Below are 18,511 nucleotides of genomic sequence, written 5' to 3'. Positions count from 1 at the left end.
TTGGTTCCACAAGAAAATAATTGGGTCCCAAGGCAGGAATGGCTCGTTTTTCATGAATGATTATATTGATCATTGGAGGAAAATGGATACATCCCTTTTGGAGAGCAATTGAAAGAGAGAAGTGGCCAGCTGGCCAGACATGCCCAGTGCGACACCCTGAGAAGTGAGTTGCACCCTAATGAGCAGCCAGGTCCTGCCCGGCTGCAAACAGACTGGGGGCCAGAGAATGCTTCACGCTGGTATCTCCAGCTTTTCCTGGAAAGGGAGCATGGCTACCCACCGAGTGCTTGTAGGTCCTGTGTCGTCATTGTGCCCCCTCCCCCCCAGCAGCCATCACCATTCTCAGATGACATGGAAAGCAGAGCAAGAGATTTCTTCCAGTCCCTGGTTTGCTATTTACAGGAGAATGTGATCCCAAATGCCCTACCTTCCCCGGTCATTCACTCCATTAGTTACCAGAGATTTCCTCTACCTGGACATGGTTGTACATACCTGCAATCCCAGGTGAGCAGGGTTGCTGCAAGTTAGAGGCTAGCCTAGGCCACCTTGGAAGACCACATCTCCCAGCTAACAGAGCACTCCCTTTCTAGAAGAGTAGTTTCCCTTAGTTCTGAGTTACATCGGAAGGAACTGAGTCAAAGCAAGGTTAAGTAATTTAATGTTGCCCTCATATTCAATGAGACATTGAACATCATGCAAGATGCTGGAGATGGGAATGAGTTAGACATTGTTTGTGGCTTCAGGGAACTTGTTTTATCTGACGCTTAAAAATAGTCATACACAAGGGCTGTTAAATGGCTCAAGAGCTTGTTTTGGTCTCATAGGGGTCCCAAATTTGGTTCCTTGCACCCACTTTCTTGTAACTCCACCTCCAAGGGGATCCAATGCCTCTGGCCTCTGCAGGCACCTGCACTCACATGCTCATAATTAAAGTAAATCTTTAAAAGTTTGTCACATACAAAAAGTCACACACAGAAGTACAGAGCATGGGGGGGTTCATGGGAGGGAGAGTGGCAGGACCGGCAGGCAGGCCTAGCGCCTGGTGTTGTACAGGGCACATTGGAAGCGGCTCAGAGGCCACAGGGACTTGCCTGTTGCTAATGTGGGCCCCTGGCTCACACAGACTTCTCCAGTCTCATTCAGGACCGTAAACACCCCTCCCCCATCGTTCCTGGTACCATTCCTATCTTCACCATCACATACTGTGTGCTCCACTCCAGACTATGAGCCGCTTGTTTGTCTGGTTGGGTGAGTTAACAGTGGTTATAAGATAAGAGTCAGCCAGCAGGCTGCAGAGATGGCTCAGAGGTTAAGAGGACTGGCTATTCTTCCAGAGGTCCTGAGTTCAATACCTAGGAACTACATGGTGGCTCACAACCATCTATAGTGAAATCTGGTGCCCTCTTCTTGCGTGCAAGTATACATGCAGGCAGAATACTGTATAAATAAAAAATAAATCTTAAAAAAAAAAAAAAAAGAGCAAGAGTCATTGGGAACAGAATACATGGAGGACTTGAGATGAAAAAGAAGCATGTCCAGAGAGAGACTGAGGAGTTCTGGGGACCTCTGTGTGTAGTCGTAAGGGGAGAGGGAGGCAGAGAAGGTTTTAGGCAGAAGAGTGGTGATCAGGTGGTCCTTCAGTCATGATCTAAGCTCCAGAAGTTAAGTGGGGACTTTTGGGTCAAGGCATAGTAGGCCTGTGCATTTAGGCCGGCAGTAAGGCTTGTCTGGAAGTACACGAAGCAGTCCACTCATCTTTTCAAAGAGAAACCAGAGGAAGTTCCAAGAGCTTTTTCCCCAAATGTCCCTTCTTTGTATTCCCTGGGCCCAAGAATATTGGAGTACCTCATTGAGAGAACCCACTGTTCGCAGAGCACAATAGTGTGGAGCCTCCTCTTGGGTCTTTGTGCTCACTGCAGATTTGAGATGTAGACACTCCTGCCTCTAAGTCTTTTTTGTACCTGTGCCTCTCCCCTGACATGGAGAGTAACGGGGAGGAGGCTTTGGATATATCTCTTGAAATCAGAGTCCTGCTTTTCTGCCAGCCCTGCCTTGGCTGGCAAATCCCACACTTGAATTCCTGGCACTAGTTTCCATTTCCCTTCTGGATGTTTAGCTTTCCTCCAGCCAAGCCAGCTCTGAAAACAGGCCTTGAGCCAGCAAGGTGGCTCATCAGGTAAAGGTGCCTCCTGCCGGCATAACAGTTGGGGTTCATCCTCAGGACCCACGTGGTAGAAGGAGAAAATCAGCCTTCAAGCTGTCCTCTGACCTCTATACATACTCACATACACATTAAGTAGCCCTGGCAGTCCTGGAACTCACTATGTAGACCAGGCTGGCCTCAAACTCAAAAGGGGTCCTCCTGCTTCTGCTGGGATTAAAGGTGTGAGCTGTCATATCCGGCCAATACATGTAATTCTTCAAAGGGAGACCAAGGCTTCCATCGGTCATGCCATTCTTTGATTACCAGCTGAGCATTTTCTGCTGCTTTCAGAAGAAGAAATCATCTATAACACAGTCTCCCTCTGGATCTGACCCTGTGCTGGGTCCTTTGTGGACAGGTATGGAGACTTGAGGTCCAGAAAAAAACAAGGCCTCTGGGGCTCCGCCATCCATCATTTGGAGAGCACTTGCCTAGCTTCTTGAGGGCACACGGATAGCTGGCATCCAGCCTGGGCTCTACATTTTTTTTTTTTTTTTTGAAGGTTTTGTAGAGGACTCAGATTTGACCAGGCTTAGGAGAGGCTGTGAGGTAGATTCTTGAAAATAACAGCTTAATTGGCAGCATAGGTTGTTAAGGTGGCCATTTGTTCGTGTGTGCTTGAGGGAGCTATTGACAGGTTTGAGTGCTACTTGCAGAGGCAATTTGGTCTAAACCTTGGTTTCTGCCTTGCTGGGCTTTAAAAGGACAGTGGCCTCTTGCTTCAGCTTCCTTTCCTGGTAGGACCTAATCTGTGCGGTGCCTGGACTGCAAAGGGGCTTTTGGGCCATCGAGGCCCAGCTCTCCTCCCAGCTGTTTTCATTTGTTCCGGTCTGTCTCCAGTTTCCCCACGGCCAAGACCCATGGTTTCCATAGGTTGTCCGAGGGGTCCCCGGCACATTGCTGCTAGCACAGTGGAGCTTAGTCAACAGCTGGTGAGGGAATGAGTCATCCAGGGACTGCTGGACAGGAACAGCTGGTTCTTATCCAGCCCCTTCCAGCCAGCAGCCAAGAGCCTCCCCATGCATGAGCTCCTCTGCCCCCCCCCACCCCCCGTCTCTGCTAAAGGCGAAGGGACTGGCTATTTCTACATACGGAAGTCCAAGGCCCTGGAAAGGGTAGCTGTTCATTTGGTCACCATGGGAGCCTGTGTGTCTGCGTCTTGGTCACAGTAAGCAGGCACCTTCCTTTCTGCAGAACAACATAGTATAATCAAGAAATCAGCCACTGGGAATGGTGTGCATGCTTAGAATCCCTGTACTTGGGAGGAGGAGTTCAAGGTTATCCTCAGCTATATAGTGAGTCCTCTGCTCCTCACTGCTGCTGTAAGAGATAGGATCTGTTCTTCGCCCTACCATACACCAGGATCACCAAGGCTGCTCTAGCCCTGGAGATTGGATTGCATCTCATTCTCAGGATGGGTGTAGGTGGGTTGAGGTCAGCTTGGCTAGATGGTCTTCCAGGGCCATTCAGGTCAGTCCGACAGTCGTAGCTTTTCTTTCTTTATTTATTTATTACGTATACAATGTTTTGTCTGCATGTACACCCACACGCCAGAAGTGCAGATGGTTGGGGACCACCATGTGGTTGCTGGGAATTGAACTCAGGGCCTCAGGAGGAGCAGTTAGTGCTCTTAACCTCTGAGCCGTCTCTCCAGACTGCTGTTGAGGAAAAGAAGAGCTGGACCTTCCTGGCTTTAGACCAGGACTTCCTAAGTTTTTTCTACCCAAACCGCTGTTTCACCAGAATGTGACTCTGGTACAAGGATATAAGTGGTAATCATCAAGAAATCAATTTATTTCCCTATTTTGAGGTCCAGCATAGCCACTAAGAACATAAAGGTGCTTAAAATGTAGGTGTTCACTATATACAGGTTTGTACACCAGTGGGTTCACTGTTTTTGCATAAATTACTATCTCTTTGGTTTTGGTTTTTGCTGTGTGAACGTTTGGTCTGCATATATGTATATATACCGGGTATGTGCCTGCAGCCTGCAGAAGCCAGAAGGAGTTAGATCCCTGCAACTGGAGCTACAGGTAGTTGGGAGCCATCACGTGGGTGCTAGGAATTGAATCTGGGTCCTCTGCAAGAGCAGCAAATTCTCAGAACCACTGAACCATCTCTCCAGCCTCTTTCTTTTCTATTTTTTTTGTGACAGGGTCTTGTTATGTACACCAGGCTGGCCTTCAACGTAGAGCAATCCTGTTACCACTTCCTTCTGAGTGCTGGGATAGAGGAGTACACCACACCCGAGAAGAACTAAATTAAGTTTAAATTTAAATTAAATTAAGGTTAAATATTTGATATTATAAGCTGTAGGTCTTCGGTGTTTTTCAGAGTTGATTGATACTTAATTTTCTTAGCATCAATGCTGGGAATACTGTTTCACATGAATACTTAGTATAAAATGGTACAAGTATGTTTAGGGCCATTGCAGATATTGTTGCAAATTCTGCCCTAATTCCAAGTCCAAATTCATTTTATAATTTTTTTTAAATGAAACTCAGGTCAGCAACTCAAAGAGCAATTTTGAAAATCAAACATTCTGGTAATATTTTCCTACAATTCACTAATTTGGTACTTACAGGCTAAGGACTAACAGTGGAAAATGCACTTTCTCTTCTATAATTAAAGCCCTGCTTCTGCTTGAGCATATAGGGAAACAGCTGCAGTCCACCACGCAGTCTCCGAGGTATTTGCAGCAGTGTCTGCTGGCATTGAATAGCATCACGGCATGTGCGGTGGTCATAGCACGGACAAGAGCTGCCAGAGACAGTGCAGCCATTTCTGAGTTTCGTTGTCATTGTTTTAAATTACTTAAAAAAATATGTGTTCGTGTGCACATGCGGAGGTCAGAGGGCACCTTGTGTGAGTCGGTCCTCTCCTCCCACTGTGTGGGTCCCAGGACTGGACTCATGTTGTCAGGGGCGGCCTTACCTGCTGAGCCATCTTCCTCACGGGTCCCCCAGCCCATCTCTTGCTTCTCTCTTGTTCTCTTCCAGAAATCAAGTCTCGCTCTGTGGTCCAGGCTGTCCTGGAAGTCACCACACAGCCCTGTCTTCTCATCCACAACATCCTAAGTGCTGGGGTTAGAAGGTTTCACACCTACCTGAAAAGCTGCCCTTGGGGGGACAGCAGCAGAGGTCAGGACACTGACGCCGCAGTCTCTGTCACAGAGATTCAGCTGAGCGGCCTGAGTGTCTCTTGTTAAGAGGGAGACTCCCAGGGGTGGCAGTGTCCCCAGGCTGACTTGTACATTGGTCCCTTCGTCGGTCTCTGGGTTTGTGGTAGATAACTGGCGTCCGTGCCCTGACCCATGTGAGAATGCCCTAGGCTTTCTTGCTCTTCTGTGCCGCGCACAAATGGCTGTTCCCCCACTGTTGTCTAATGTGTCTTCAGGAGAGGCAAACTCATTTCCATGTGAGCCCGGGCAAGGTGTAATTAGGGCAGTAAATCTGTAGGTTAACAAAAATCTGTAGGTTCTGACAGATTTCAGGCCCTACTAAGAATACATACACAGACTAAAAAATAAAAAGTAATAAAATGTAAAAAAAGGTATATAAAGAAACTGAGAATGGTGGCATAGACCTTTATTTAATGCCAGGTGCTTGGAAGCCTGAAACACACGGATGGCAAATTCAAGGCCTTCAGGGACACACTAGTGAGTCCCTGGGGCTGTAGCTTATTGGAACAGAGTTTGCCTAGCATGCACAAGGCCCTAACTTCCAGCCTGCCCTGACATACACAGCAGCAGAAATGAATTCTCATTGGGAAGCAGCCCCAGAGCTTCCCAAACTCAGGGCTAGCTCAGCTTGTACCTCCCTTCCCTCACCCCAGGTAGCCCCGTGCCGACCAGGTCTGCATGTCTCTCGCCAACAGGTTTCCCCGGCCTGGTGGAGCAGCTGATTGGCAAGTGTGCCAAGTGTCCACACTTCCTACCTCCTACCCGGCCTGTCTCCTGTCTGTCCTGGCAAGATGTTTCTGGTGGGCCTAACGGGAGGCATTGCCTCAGGCAAGAGCTCTGTCCTCCAGGTGCTCCAGCAGCTGGGCTGTGCTGTGATTGATGTGGATGTCCTTGCCCGGCACGGTGAGTCAGCAGGGGACCCATTGCTCACAGCAGCTCCCCTGTGCTTCCGCCCTTCCATCATCATCCTCTTTTTGTCTTCTCGGATTGTTCAAAGCGAGTGAGACTTTCCTGGTCACGGCCTGTCTCTCTTCTGCTTGCCCTTGAGGCTCTTCTGTCCATTCTTCCTAACTCGGCTCCATCATTGGCCTGAGGGATTCTGTGAGCCCTGCTCTTGCCCTCAGTTTATTTTGGCTCCAACTGAAGGAAACAGCCGTGGGTTCTCCCATCAGTTCATCTCTGGTCCTGTGGGGTCTTCTGGATTGCTGGAGGCTCTGGAATGACCCACCCTCTTCATACCACAGTCGTCCAGCCAGGCTACCCTGCCCACCGGCGCATCGTAGAGGCCTTTGGCACTGAAGTCTTGCTGGAGAATGGTGACATCGACCGAAAGGTCCTTGGAGACCTGATCTTTAACCAGCCTGACCGCCGGCAGCTGCTCAACTCTATCACCCACCCTGAGATCCGCAAGGAAATGATGAAAGAGACCTTCAAGTACTTCCTCCGAGGTGAGACTCTAGATGGATCGCTCCTCACAGAGCAGGGTCTTTCTCTATTTGAAGCTGGGCCAGGGTGTTGGAGTTGGTTATATAGGCTGCTAAGTTCATCCTCCTTCCCTGCCTCTGCAGGAGAGGTGGGAGGGTAGAGAAGCTGCTCGTGGAGACTTCCTACCCGCCTCTGGTATACACGACCTCCAGTCTGCATCCCTGAGTAGAAGGCCTAGCTCCCCCTGTTAATCACAGTGTGGAGACTACTTCCTGGACAGCCTAGGGACCCATTTCCGTTGTCTTCAAGTTTTCCCAGTGTAGCTATGGCCAGGCCCCTTCATGCCTCAGGTTCTTACAGAGTAGGGAATGCCTCCTAACATGTCTTCTGGTCAACACTTGCTGCTGAAAGACCTTGATAATAAGCGTCTATGCTGTTGACCCATGCCTGCCCCTCAGTCCCTGAAGCGGAGGAAAGGCAGGAGCTGGCTCCTAGCACCTGCTGCTCTATAAACGTCCCCCTGCTGTTTGTCCCTGAGACACTCTGCCAAAGTCATCTTTCTTCCTCTCTCAAGAAGAGTCTGGACTCTTGTCTTTGCCCTCCTCCAGTGTCTGCCAGCCCATCATCATGCCACTGGTCCCCTCTGCCTACCCCTGCCTGGCAAAGCCTTCTGCCTTTCATTCCTGCCCTTTACATTTGCTCCCAGGCCAGCTCTGAGCACATTTGCAGGCCTGTGAGGCGCCGGTGGCTTCCCCTTCTGAAATTAAGCACTGGATAATGTCAGCAGCGCCAAGGCTCTCCTGTTGTGTCATCTACCCAGTCTCCTCACCTCCCCAACCACCACTACTTAAATAAAAGCCAGAAAGCTCTTTTCAGTTCGATAAGGTGAAAAATGAGGACGACAGCTGTGGCTTCCACAGTCCCAGTTTCTCCCTGATGAGTATAACAAATACAACTGTCAAAGTTGGTATAATCAGACGTCAGATAAGATCACCAGCTGTTGGGGAGGTCTCTGCGTAGGCAGGCGGATGTCTTAATAGAGTCAGGGTAGTTTGCAGGGCTTATCAAGCAGGAGGGATGTGACAGCTGAATAGCCCTTTACCGGTGAACCACAGAAATGGCTTCCAGCTCCCAAGAGGGACCCAGGAGAAAGGACACAGAGAGGGGAGGGAGCGAGGGGAGAGGAGCAGGAAAGGGAGATAAGAGGCCCAGGGAGGATCTGGTCTTTTCTGTGGCTGGAGAGGCTGAGGTGGGAGGTGCAGGGCCTCACTGCCAGCTTCCCTCCTCCTAGGAACAATAGCAGTAACACCCATCATTTAGGGAGCACCAGGCTGAGGGGCCTGGCTGCTGCTCAGTGGTTATATGCATTCAGAGCTGTGTAGTCCTGCCCGTCACCCTGGGAAGCAGGTATTCTGTTCATTCATTACACGGATTAGTTTTGTTAAGGACCTGTGGTCACGTGGGGCACTGCAGACCAAGGCGTGGCAGCGGAGCTCAGGAACCCAACACCCTCATGAGCCAAGGTTTCTCCTGGTCTTCCTGAGCACAGGTTGTGGGGAGCAGTGATCCCAGCTGCTGCTGTGTGGTTCTGTGGTTGAAAGTGTCTGGAATGAGATACCGCCCGCCCAGCCACCCGGGGCCAGGGTCTCTGAGAGGCACCAAGCCCTGCCCTTACTCTACTTGCCTTTTACCCCTTGCAACTTTGTTCATCCACACAAGGGACAGCAGGAGTGCACAGAGCTCTTGGATGTGCCCGCTCATGGTGTGCAGGGGCATCGCCTCCCTCCAGCCTCAGATGTGGGGGTGTCCACAGTGCCTTTTCTCTGCTGAGGGGATCCTGTAGTTAGCATGAACTACCCTCGCTGCTCTGGGGTAGTACAGGTCTCTCACAGAGAGCCGCAGAGGTAGCCATGAGACTTTCAGAGGGGGCTGTGCCTAGACCTGGCTTCCAGGAATGGGCCTGTATGTTGGGGTGTTTGAGCCACTGTGAAATGAAATAGGGCAGAAAGGCCGCAGCACCTCCCAGAAACTCTACCCAGTCTCCTACAACCCTGGCTGTGTCTTGCCTCTGGTCAGAAACAACTTTTAGGGCTGAAGATCAAGGTTCACCCTGACCACCTAGTCGTCTTCTATACACTGGGCTACAGACCTCTGCCTGGTCTGAACAGAACTTCCAAGCTCCTTGAGTCCCCTGTGCCTCATCTGGAGCTCCTTGCCTCAGCCTTCTTATTCCAAGTATTCACATCTTCCCTGCTTTTCAAAGCCAGTGCAAATGCCAGCCTTTCTCCAAGGTCTTCCCTGATCAGCCAGCCAGAAGTTATTTTCTGCAGCATTCTGCTCTGAATGGCATTGGAACTGGCTGGCACTCAGGGTATGTCTGTCCTTGGAAGGTCTCCCAACTGCTGGGGCTCTCTCCATGGCAGGGGCTGGTCGCAAGCATCCTTCCTGGTGTTCTTGCAGAATTGAACTTGGGAGTTTTCCATTCTCTCCCCAGGGTATCGCTATGTGATCCTGGACATCCCCCTCCTGTTTGAGACCAAGAAGCTGCTCAAGTACATGAAGCACACAGTGGTAGTGTACTGGTAAGTGTGAACGTAGCCTGGCTGGTGGGGGCTGGAAGGACTGAGAGTAGGGTGTGTCTGATAAACGTTCCTTGGGGTATTCCCATGGATGGCCAAGGCACAAAGTGGGTTGGGGTAGTGATACCCAGACTTACAGAAATCAACTTCTGTACCTGATCCTGATACACCTGGGGCAGGTAGGAGATAAGAGGGGCCCCAGACCCCAGGCCTCTCTAGTGTTTGGGAAAGGCTCCCCCTGCTGGCCATCAGTCGGAGACACTTCAGTTGGGCTGCCTGGTTTTGCCTCTGGCCACCCTGTAACTCACTGGCTCCCCTCTTCCTCCTAGAGCACCTCACAACTTTGCAAACAACTCCCTTCATTCAACATGAAGTGCTCGTGGCAGAGGGACACCTCTGAGTTATAGAGGGAAAATGGAAGTGGAGGCAGTTGCAGAATTTGTTCGAGATCATCCATTGGTAGCACCCGGAAATAGAGAGCTGTGTGGAAGCAGCTGTCAGAAGCCACCTAAGGAAGGAGCTTTAATCTCAGAGTCCCCCAGGACAGGAAGCAAATGAGAATCCAGGTTTGGCAAACAGAGGAATGAGTCACAGTCGCTGAGGATGAGAGGCTAGACGAGGCTGCAGGGTGTCTCTGTCCCCCCACTTCCCAGATGTCACCCACCAGTGTAGCAGACACAAGAGGTGGGCCTTGGTTCTGCAGGCATTTCCAGCACAAGGTGGTTCTCAGGGGACTGGCATGTGGGAGGCTCCCAGCACAGGGAATGCCTTGTGCCCTGAGCACTGCCCTACCCTTACCCCAGATCTCTCGTGGGCTGTCACTTCAGGCTCAGTCTGAATCCCCTGAGCCTGGTCGGAGAGACAGACATTCTGTCAGGTCCTCCCTAAGGCTGCGCTTCCCATGTAAACCTCCAGGCTCTCCATTGTTTGGTTTGTTTTGGGCAAGGACGATAGAACCCAGGGCCTCACACATTAGGCTAAGCTGTATGCCAGCGTCTCTGGGGTCTTTATTCTGTTTGTGGAAGATCGCAGCTGAGGCCAGGAGCCCTCGGATTTCCCATGCTTTAATAACAAAATTAGGGGTCTAGAGAGACGGCTCAGCATTTAAGAGCACTTCCTGTTCAGAGGATGCAGGTCCAGCCCCCAGCGTCTTCATGGTGGCTCACAACATCCATAACTCCGTAAGCTCCGGGAATCCAGCTCCTTTTGGCTCCTGTGGGCACCAAGCGCACACTTGGTTCCCTTACATATGCAGAGGCAAAAACGCTCAGAAAATAAGTACATCTCTAAAAAGAGGGCGGGTTAGACTATTTGCTTATCACAAAAAGGATGAGCCCACATGAAGCATTTCCTGTGGAGTGACTACCTAAATATGACCCTTAATGTTTTTGAGAGAACTTGTGTGAAATAAGGAAAGGCAATCAGCACCATAAAGAGAAGCAAGCATTCGCTGTCACAGCCCTACATTCCGTGTGGCTCTGTTCTGCACCATGCTTTGGGGGGGGGTGCCCCCTGAGCCGCTGCCAGCAATCTCCACTCTCCTGCAGATTCCCTAGCCACATACACATCATGGTTAAGGCTGGTGTGTACTCTGCCCACTCCATCCTCTGCAATGAGGTTGGTTTTTATAGAAGAGGCCCCGTCTAAGTCTGTCTTTGTTGTGTTCCTCTGGTTGCAGATAAGGGCCTGGAGTGGTAAGAATCATCCCATTTTATAGCAGGGAAGACTCAGGCTATTGGCAGGCGAAAGACCTAGATGGTGGGAAACAGCTGCTCCAGCCCACTCGCCTTTTGCTCTCATTGGAGTCTGAAGTGGTTGATGGGGCCAGGGGTACCGTTGTACAGGACCTGTACAGCCTGGCAGGGGGTTCCTGTGTGGCTGCAGGCAGGAGAGGGAGCTTCCTAAAGGGAGGTGCTGTCCTGGCCCATGTTCCAGGCTGGGCCTCACCCAGCTGCCCACTCGTGAGTCTTCTGTGGAGAGGGAGGCTGGGGTCCACAGTACGCGTTTACTCTGTCCTCAGTGACCGAGATACACAGCTGGCACGTCTGATGAAGCGGAACAACCTGAGCCGTGAGGACGCGGAAGCGAGGATCAATGCCCAGCTGCCCCTGAAGGACAAGGCCCGCATGGCCAACCACGTTCTAGACAACTCGGGCGAGTGGAGCCTCACCCGACGCCAGGTCATCCTCTTGCATGCCAAGCTAGAGCGCTCCATGGAGTACCTGCCGCTGAGGCTCGGCTTCCTAACGGGCCTTGCAGGCATTGCCAGCCTCCTCTACCTGCTCACCCGTTACCTCCTTCCTTCCCCCTAGCCAGGTACACCAAAGCATCGAGCCTTAGGCCTCCTCTTCCTTAGAGACCTAAGTCAGGTTCCATGTCCTCAACACTACACTCACTCTGGCTCTGAGACCAGCCTCTGTGCTGGGCTGGCTCTGGAGTGTATCATCCAGTCTGGGACTCAGAGAGCAAGAAGCCCACTGTCAGTAGGCACCCTTCCCGCCCTCCCTAGCGCCTCCCCCTCTCCTAGCACCACCTGCCGAACACCTGCCGTGACCGTGAGGGCAGGAAAACAGCAGTTAGCAGCCTCTGTGGCTTTGTGCCCAACAGTTTCTTGGGCTTGAATCTTCTTGGAGCATCTGCCCCATCGTGGCCACAGCCTCCATAGTGGACCCCAGCAAATCCTTCTAGACTGAAGGCCTTCTCCTTCAAACAGAACTGTCTCCTGGCTTGAAGCCTTTGCCAGGGTGCAGTGTGACCCTCTCAGAAATGCCAAGGCAGGGCCCTTTGGAGAGACCCAGCTTCTGCGGGGCTTTACTCACGGCTTGGCCGCTGCCTCCACCACTCTGCCTCCGCGCCCTGCACTCTCGGCATCCCCCAGGACCCATGGTACCTTACCTCTGTGCCTTCCCCAGATGCTCCCTGCCCAGCAGTGTCTTAGCCCTGGCTGCGCCTGCCCAGGCACCAGCAGCCCCAGGCTGAATCAGGTGTGCTAAGATCCCCCGCCCGGGTTTTCTCTTGATCATGGTATACTAACCATCAAGGAACTGGTTGATTTCTCCTAGACTCTGTGCCCCTAGGCGGCAGGGCTGACTCATCTCTAGTGTACTGCAGCCTGCTCCCCACTGGTGCTCAATAAACGGAATTGTTCTGAAGCGTCCACTGAGTTCCACTTGGCCTCTCTGCTCATGCCGAGGAGGCCTCCATGGAGGACTCCAGCCAGTCCTGGGCAGCTCTGGGAGGTTGCTGGCTGCTGGGCAGGTCTCATCCACTCACCCTACAGGTCCGGTGTTCTTCTCCCCAACCCAATTAGACCAGTACAGACATCCGCCTCCCCAACCGTTGTCTGCAGACCTGCTGATGTGTAGATCTTGTTCCCAGCAGCTAATGAGTGTGACTAATGTGAATGCAGCAGCGGCCATTTTTAATGCCCCCTTTCACAGAGCAGCTTAAACCTCAGAGAGCAGCTCATTAGCTCATTTCTGAGCCGCAAAAAAAAAAAAAAAAAAAAAGCGGGGGACAGCAGGTGAGTAGCTGCAAGAAGGCAGCAGGGTGTGCCTGCTCCCTCAGTTCATGGGAGTCCTGCAGAAACCTGGCAGAGAGGAGAAACGGAAACCCGATGATGGAGAAAACAATTCTTGAATCCCGTGACAATAAGCACAAAGAGTGCAGAGCAATGGGGGAGGGGTGGGGTTGGTTTGAGTTATGCAGGTTCTGAGCTCTACGCTTTACCTGAGCTTCCTCTCAGGGGGACTCAGGATTGGGGCCCGGTTCTGTCTCCTTGCCTATGGCTTCTGCATGAGGACAGTCAAAGCCCTTTGTAAACCATGAAGTTCAAGCAGGAACTTGCTTGGCCCAGCTCTCTAAATCTCATGCAAAGTGTAGAACTTTGGTTGAAGGTGTGCAGAAGCCAGTGACTACACCACAGCTGCCCTCCTGGGTCTCTCTCCCTCCTGACCCACTGGCTAAGGTGGTTGCTTTCTAGTCCACCAGCAACAGCTCCTGTCCAGAGCATGTGTCCTCCCATGGCCGGCAGGTGGCAGCACTCACCCAAGCCGGAATGTGGGCCCAAGAGGCATAACTCCTCGGAGCCCTTGTCTTTATCCCCCAGGGCACTGGACAACCGCAGAGCCACCTGACCCTGAGCACCAATTAAAAATACAAAGGTGGGATTCTTGGAGTGTTAGTGCATGCCGGTAATCCCAGCATTAGAAAAGCTAAAGCAAGACTACGGGGTTAGACACCAGTTTGAGCTGCATAGCCAGATCTTGCCTTTAGTCCTTTTCCTCCGGCCCCTGGGCCACAGTTCCCAGCCTGGGCTTCACCCTGAGAGGAGCAATAGGATGCCTTTGGCACTTGCTCACCTGTCTCTTGGCAAGGGTTGAAGGATGCAGCCAACCCTTAAAGCCACGTCTCTCTCCTGGTCTAACTTGCCCAAGGTTAATCCACAGCTTTGGATTTACAAAGTACAATCCGTTGTCTTCAAATCTCCCAGTTCTGCAAATGCTGTGGGTGATGTAGGGGCAGAATTTACAGGGGTTTCAGAGGGGTGGAGGTGGGTGCGGCCCAGAGCTGTGAACACCACTCTGGATTTCCAGCCTTGTGCCTCTACCAGTAATACCCTTATCAAGCAGCTGCCCACAGCTCTTCAGGTGACTTCTCTGTCCTTACGGGACAGAGGCCAGGGCAAGAGGAACCTTAGGGGAAATTGGATGGGAGAGGGATAGTCATTCTCCCTGACTGTTCCTTGTTCTCACAAAGGCACTTGAGCTCCAGGAGTGGGTGGCAGAGATGACCACAGGTGAGAGGGGTTCACGTGAATGGCGAGAGAGGCCCTTGAAGATAGCTAGAGAAGCCAAGTGAAGGCGGTGTTGAGGTGTGGTTAATGGTTGCTCTCCTGCTCTTCTCGGGGGAAGGGAGAGTGTGGCTGGTGGCTCCTACATTCCACTCTAAGCTGAAATGGCACCCAGCTGGGACCCAAAACCCCCTCTCCTTGCTCCCTGCCCCCCCTTCCTCATCGCTCAGATTCCAATACAATTTCCAGCTAACCAGCATGTCGATAGAACAAGTCGGGCGCCTGGATTGCTGGCCAATTACAGGAAATCATTCTGCTCCACAGCTCAGCCCTCCGGGAGGGGGGGGTGCTGCAAGAGAGGGAGCAGGCTTCTGGCTTGCAGGCGGGGAAGGGGCTTGAGAGTAAAGATGGGGAGCCTGCAGCAGCTCCCCTCGCTCACACCCCTGGGCGGGGTGGATGGGGAGGCTCTTGGGGACACCAGCCTGCCCGGGGCTCTTCCTGAGCCTCACAGAGAGCTCTGTATCCAGCTGGGGGGGGGGGGGGTTGAAGCCCCAAGCCATAGAGAAACTCGAAGGCTAAAGGCCCATGAGGATGATTTCTGAAGTGAGTTATGTGCTCCAGGGTGTTTGCCTAGAGATGAAAAGGATAGAAAACCACAGACGAGACCATTCTGCTCCAGAGAGTCTGGATGGGGGAACTCCGCAAGACTCGTCCGGGGCCTCCAAACTACAGCTCTCACGGGCCAGACATACCTGGAAACCCCACAGCTAGGCCTGGGCAAGGGGCTCCCACATAGGACTGTCAGAATGGCACCTAGAATCCATGGGAGAGCAGGGGAGACTTGGAATAGCCTGACTTGGCCAATGGGGTTAAAGAATATCACCCTTCCAGTCCAGGAAGGGGAACCACAGAAGGGCAGGAGGCTGGGTCCTCCTCCCCTCCCCAGCCCCTCCGCCAGGGGCCCTGCCTCAGGCTCCTATGAAAGGATAGCAAGTAGCTTTCACTCCTCCTGACAAGACCTGTGCTCACTTGGCTGCCCTGACCCTCACCAGTTCTCTCCAGAGCTGTCTTCAGCCGCTCTTCACTGGCTCCGTAGAGCTGCTGCCTCTATCTCCCAGCTCTGCTGACGAGTTCCCCCTCTCTACTGTGGGACATTCCCCCCAGAGTCCCGGATGATCCTTGAGGAGCAGAAACTAGTCTGTGAACCCCAGCCTCCAGCGAATGGCCATTGAGGCCGTTTCTCTGGAACCCCAAGAATACTGTGACAAGTGATTAGTCAGGCAAGTAATTCTCCAGGCTGTCGCTGCCCTCCCCGATGCTCTTCTCCCGCCCCCGCTCCGAACTCCCGGACCTCTCTTCTCCCCTGTGAGGATGGGCCTGGAGTGGGTTTCACCCACAGCTCTTCTGTTTGTTTGGTCTTGTTTTGTTTTTCAAGATAGGGTTTCACTGCGTAGCCCTGGCTGTTCTGGAACTCACGCTGTAGACCAGGCTGACCTTGAACTCACAGAGATCTCCCTGCCTCTGCCTCCCGAAGGCACACACCAAAGGCTTCACCTATAGCTCTCTGGCCCACTTACTGGTAGATGTGCAGCCATGGGCAGGGAAGATGAACCTGAGACTCTGGAAGAAGATGCAGAGAGAACACAGTTGAGGTCATCTTCCAAGTCCCCTCTGCAGAGAGCAGGGTCAGTTCCCAGGGACCCCTTCTTCCCAGGGCCTCAGCTGTGGTGTGCAGGCTCAGACACGGCCTGGTCCCGTTTTTTTTTTGTTTTTTTTTTTTTGGTGTTCGAGGCCTCTCCTGGGCCCTGCGCCCGGTGCTCGGCGATCCGAAAGAGGGCGCCGGTCCTGCCTCCCGCCAGCCGATAGGCGCTCGGCAGCCTGCAGGCTCGGTGCCATCGATCGGGCCGCGGGGACCCGGGCGCGCTGCCTCCCCACGCTTGCTTTTCGCTTTTAATTGAAGTTTGTTTGAGCAGAGCGCGGAGCAGGCAGAAGCAGAAACCAAATATTTAGTTGCTGCAAATTGGCACCTCCAGATCAATTACTCGGCCCGTGGCAGGGCCCGCGCCGCCCCTCGCGCCCCGCGGAATCTCAATGCTGCGCCGCCCCCGCGTGGGCCGCCCGCGCCGCCGGTCTCCGTGCCGCCGCACGTTTCTCATCAGCTCCAGCCATACATCACCGGTGGCCGCCAGGGAACAGGTCTGCAATGGGAAAAGTTCCCGGAGAGAGTCCCTGTTGCCCGTTCTCTCTGCGCCCCGCGCCGCGTAGCCCCTGATGACGTCCTGGGCGTCGGGCTTTCAGAGCACTTTGGCTCACGCGCGCCTCAGTCCTAGCAAGTCCACTTATTTTCCCCCTGTGATTAGGGAGCTTAACCTCCCCCGGGTAAGGTGAACACCACCGAAGTGCCGAGTCGTCCCGCTTGGGGACTATGGGTTTCCGGAACATCACACTCCTCCACTGGGCTGTAGTCCCAGGACTGCGTAAAACTGCTGGTTCTGGCCTGCAATCTGCACATTCTGGAAGTGCAGGCAGGAGAAGCCAGTTCAAGGTCACCCTTGGTAAAAAGTAAATACCCTGTCTCAAAAATAATAAAGTCGATTGCCCTGCTTTGGTGTGTGTGTGGAGGTGACTCCAGGAAACAGGCAGGAGGTAGCCAGTCTCCAGGGTTCCGGGAAAGGTTGGACGATGATGTGGGCTGGTCAGGCCAATTCTGAGACTCAGTCCCAGCCCAGGTGCCTGAGGACACGGTCATTGAGGAGCTGCCCCTCCGGGCCTGGAGGGGAGCAAAAAAAACAGTCATGACCCTTAGGCTACCCAGATCCAGGTAAAGAAGTAGTCCAGGTTACTATGGGCACCAGGAGGCCCTACAGGAATCAGGACAGCTGGACTACACAGCAGGCGCTGCCTTCTCCCTCCGCAAGTAACTTGGCCTCAGTTTCCCCGCACCACACCACACCCCCACTCTCCGCCCCCACCCCACCCCACCCCCGCGTAAAACCTCCTAGCGCCTCAGTGAGGAGAAAGGGGGATGCCAGGTGTGAACCCGGAGCCTCTCACGGGTGTGAGGGAGGGGCCTGAGTTACACCAAAGTTCCCTTCCTTCCTACACTCAACTGCTTCCATTCCCAGAGTCCCTCGGGAGGACTGCAGTCCAAGAGTTTGACATTTCTAAAGGCCACCACGGTAGACAGAGTGACAGGGGCTCTGGGTGGGATGAGCAGTGCGGGAGAAGGCTGTAGCCCCAGCCCACAGCTGGCCCTCCACACCAAGCCCGCAATGTCTGCTGCCACCTCTGTCCCTGGCCAGGATCTTTGCTTCTGTCCCTTCCCCTCCGGGCAGGACTCAGACAGCCCTAGAGGAGAAACTGTAGATGACTTGAGCAAGGCTGACGTGAATTCAGATCCCCAGTGAGAGGCAAATTCACCCTTAAGCCTCATTTTTTTTTTTCAGCTGTGAATCAGGACCACAAGCCAATAAGCCTCTAATGATAATGTGTTATTTGTGCTGATGATCTATTATTGATTAATGTATATATTTTGAGGCAAGGTCTCACAATACAGCTCTGGCCTGGAACTCACAGAGATCTACCTACTTCTCTCTCCCCACGTGCTCGAACTAAAGGCATGAGCCGCCACCCCTGGCCTGGTGAAAGATTTCTCAAAGTTTCTGAATCTATTTGCCTTTCCTTCTTACCCATGCTCCCAACCTGTCTTCAGTAGGATCACCTCCACTGACAAAAATCCCTTCTTCCAGGAAGGCAGCCCACCATTCATCAAGTCAGAAGCCAACAGCTAGAAGATAAATGTTTATAGATAGATAATGCCACACTATTTAAAAAAAGAGAAATACCCCCCCCCAAAGAGGACCAGAGGGGGCTGGGAATTACTGTCGGACACAATGCTCTTTACACTAAACATCTTGGCGATAAATATAGCTATGTAATTCTTTTTTTCTCTTTGGCAGAGGGAAGGCTGAGGCTGGGCAGAAAGGCAGAGGGGCCCGAGAACATAAATCAATATGTGACTTTTAATATATGTGTTCTCGGTGGCTGTGTGTGCTGGCGGATTATTAGTAACCTTGATTCCTGCTCAGTGTCCGTGTGAGGCGGGGAGATGCTCGGCCCCCAGGGAGGAGAAGAGAAATTAGGAAGCCAGATTCTTCTCCTGATTGACACCTGGGTAAACATTATCCTGGCAGAAAGGGAAGGCAAAAAAAAGAAGAAAAAAAAAAAAAAAAGAGATCAATGCTGGTATTTTTATCACGTTCCGGGGACGGACAGGGGGAGAAATTAAAGACACAGTCCTGTGATATCAGTGGATATGCTCATCTACAGGA

At 52.5% G+C, this 18,511-nt stretch overlaps 1 protein-coding gene across 2 annotated transcripts in view; it reads left to right on the top strand.

Annotated features, from left to right (window-relative positions):
* Dcakd (dephospho-CoA kinase domain containing) overlaps positions 1–12,545 on the top strand; it is a 34,481-nt gene extending 21,936 nt beyond the window's left edge. For both annotated transcript variants that reach the window (XM_055619595.1, XM_055619594.1), the window contains 4 exons: positions 6,080–6,287; positions 6,629–6,832; positions 9,304–9,391; positions 11,409–12,545. In XM_055619595.1, coding sequence (XP_055475570.1) covers positions 6,176–6,287; positions 6,629–6,832; positions 9,304–9,391; positions 11,409–11,700 — 696 coding nt within the window. In that variant the 5' untranslated portion in view covers positions 6,080–6,175 and the 3' untranslated portion in view covers positions 11,701–12,545. The remainder of the gene's footprint in view (positions 1–6,079; positions 6,288–6,628; positions 6,833–9,303; positions 9,392–11,408) is intronic.
* The last annotated feature ends 5,966 nt before the right edge of the window (positions 12,546–18,511 follow it).

The sequence above is a fragment of the Psammomys obesus genome, unplaced genomic scaffold (assembly GCF_907164565.1).
Source record: "Psammomys obesus unplaced genomic scaffold, mPsaObe1.curated_primary_1811, whole genome shotgun sequence".
In the NCBI taxonomy this organism is placed as follows: Eukaryota; Metazoa; Chordata; class Mammalia; order Rodentia; family Muridae; genus Psammomys; species Psammomys obesus.
This window is presented reverse-complemented; position numbering and strand designations above follow the sequence as displayed.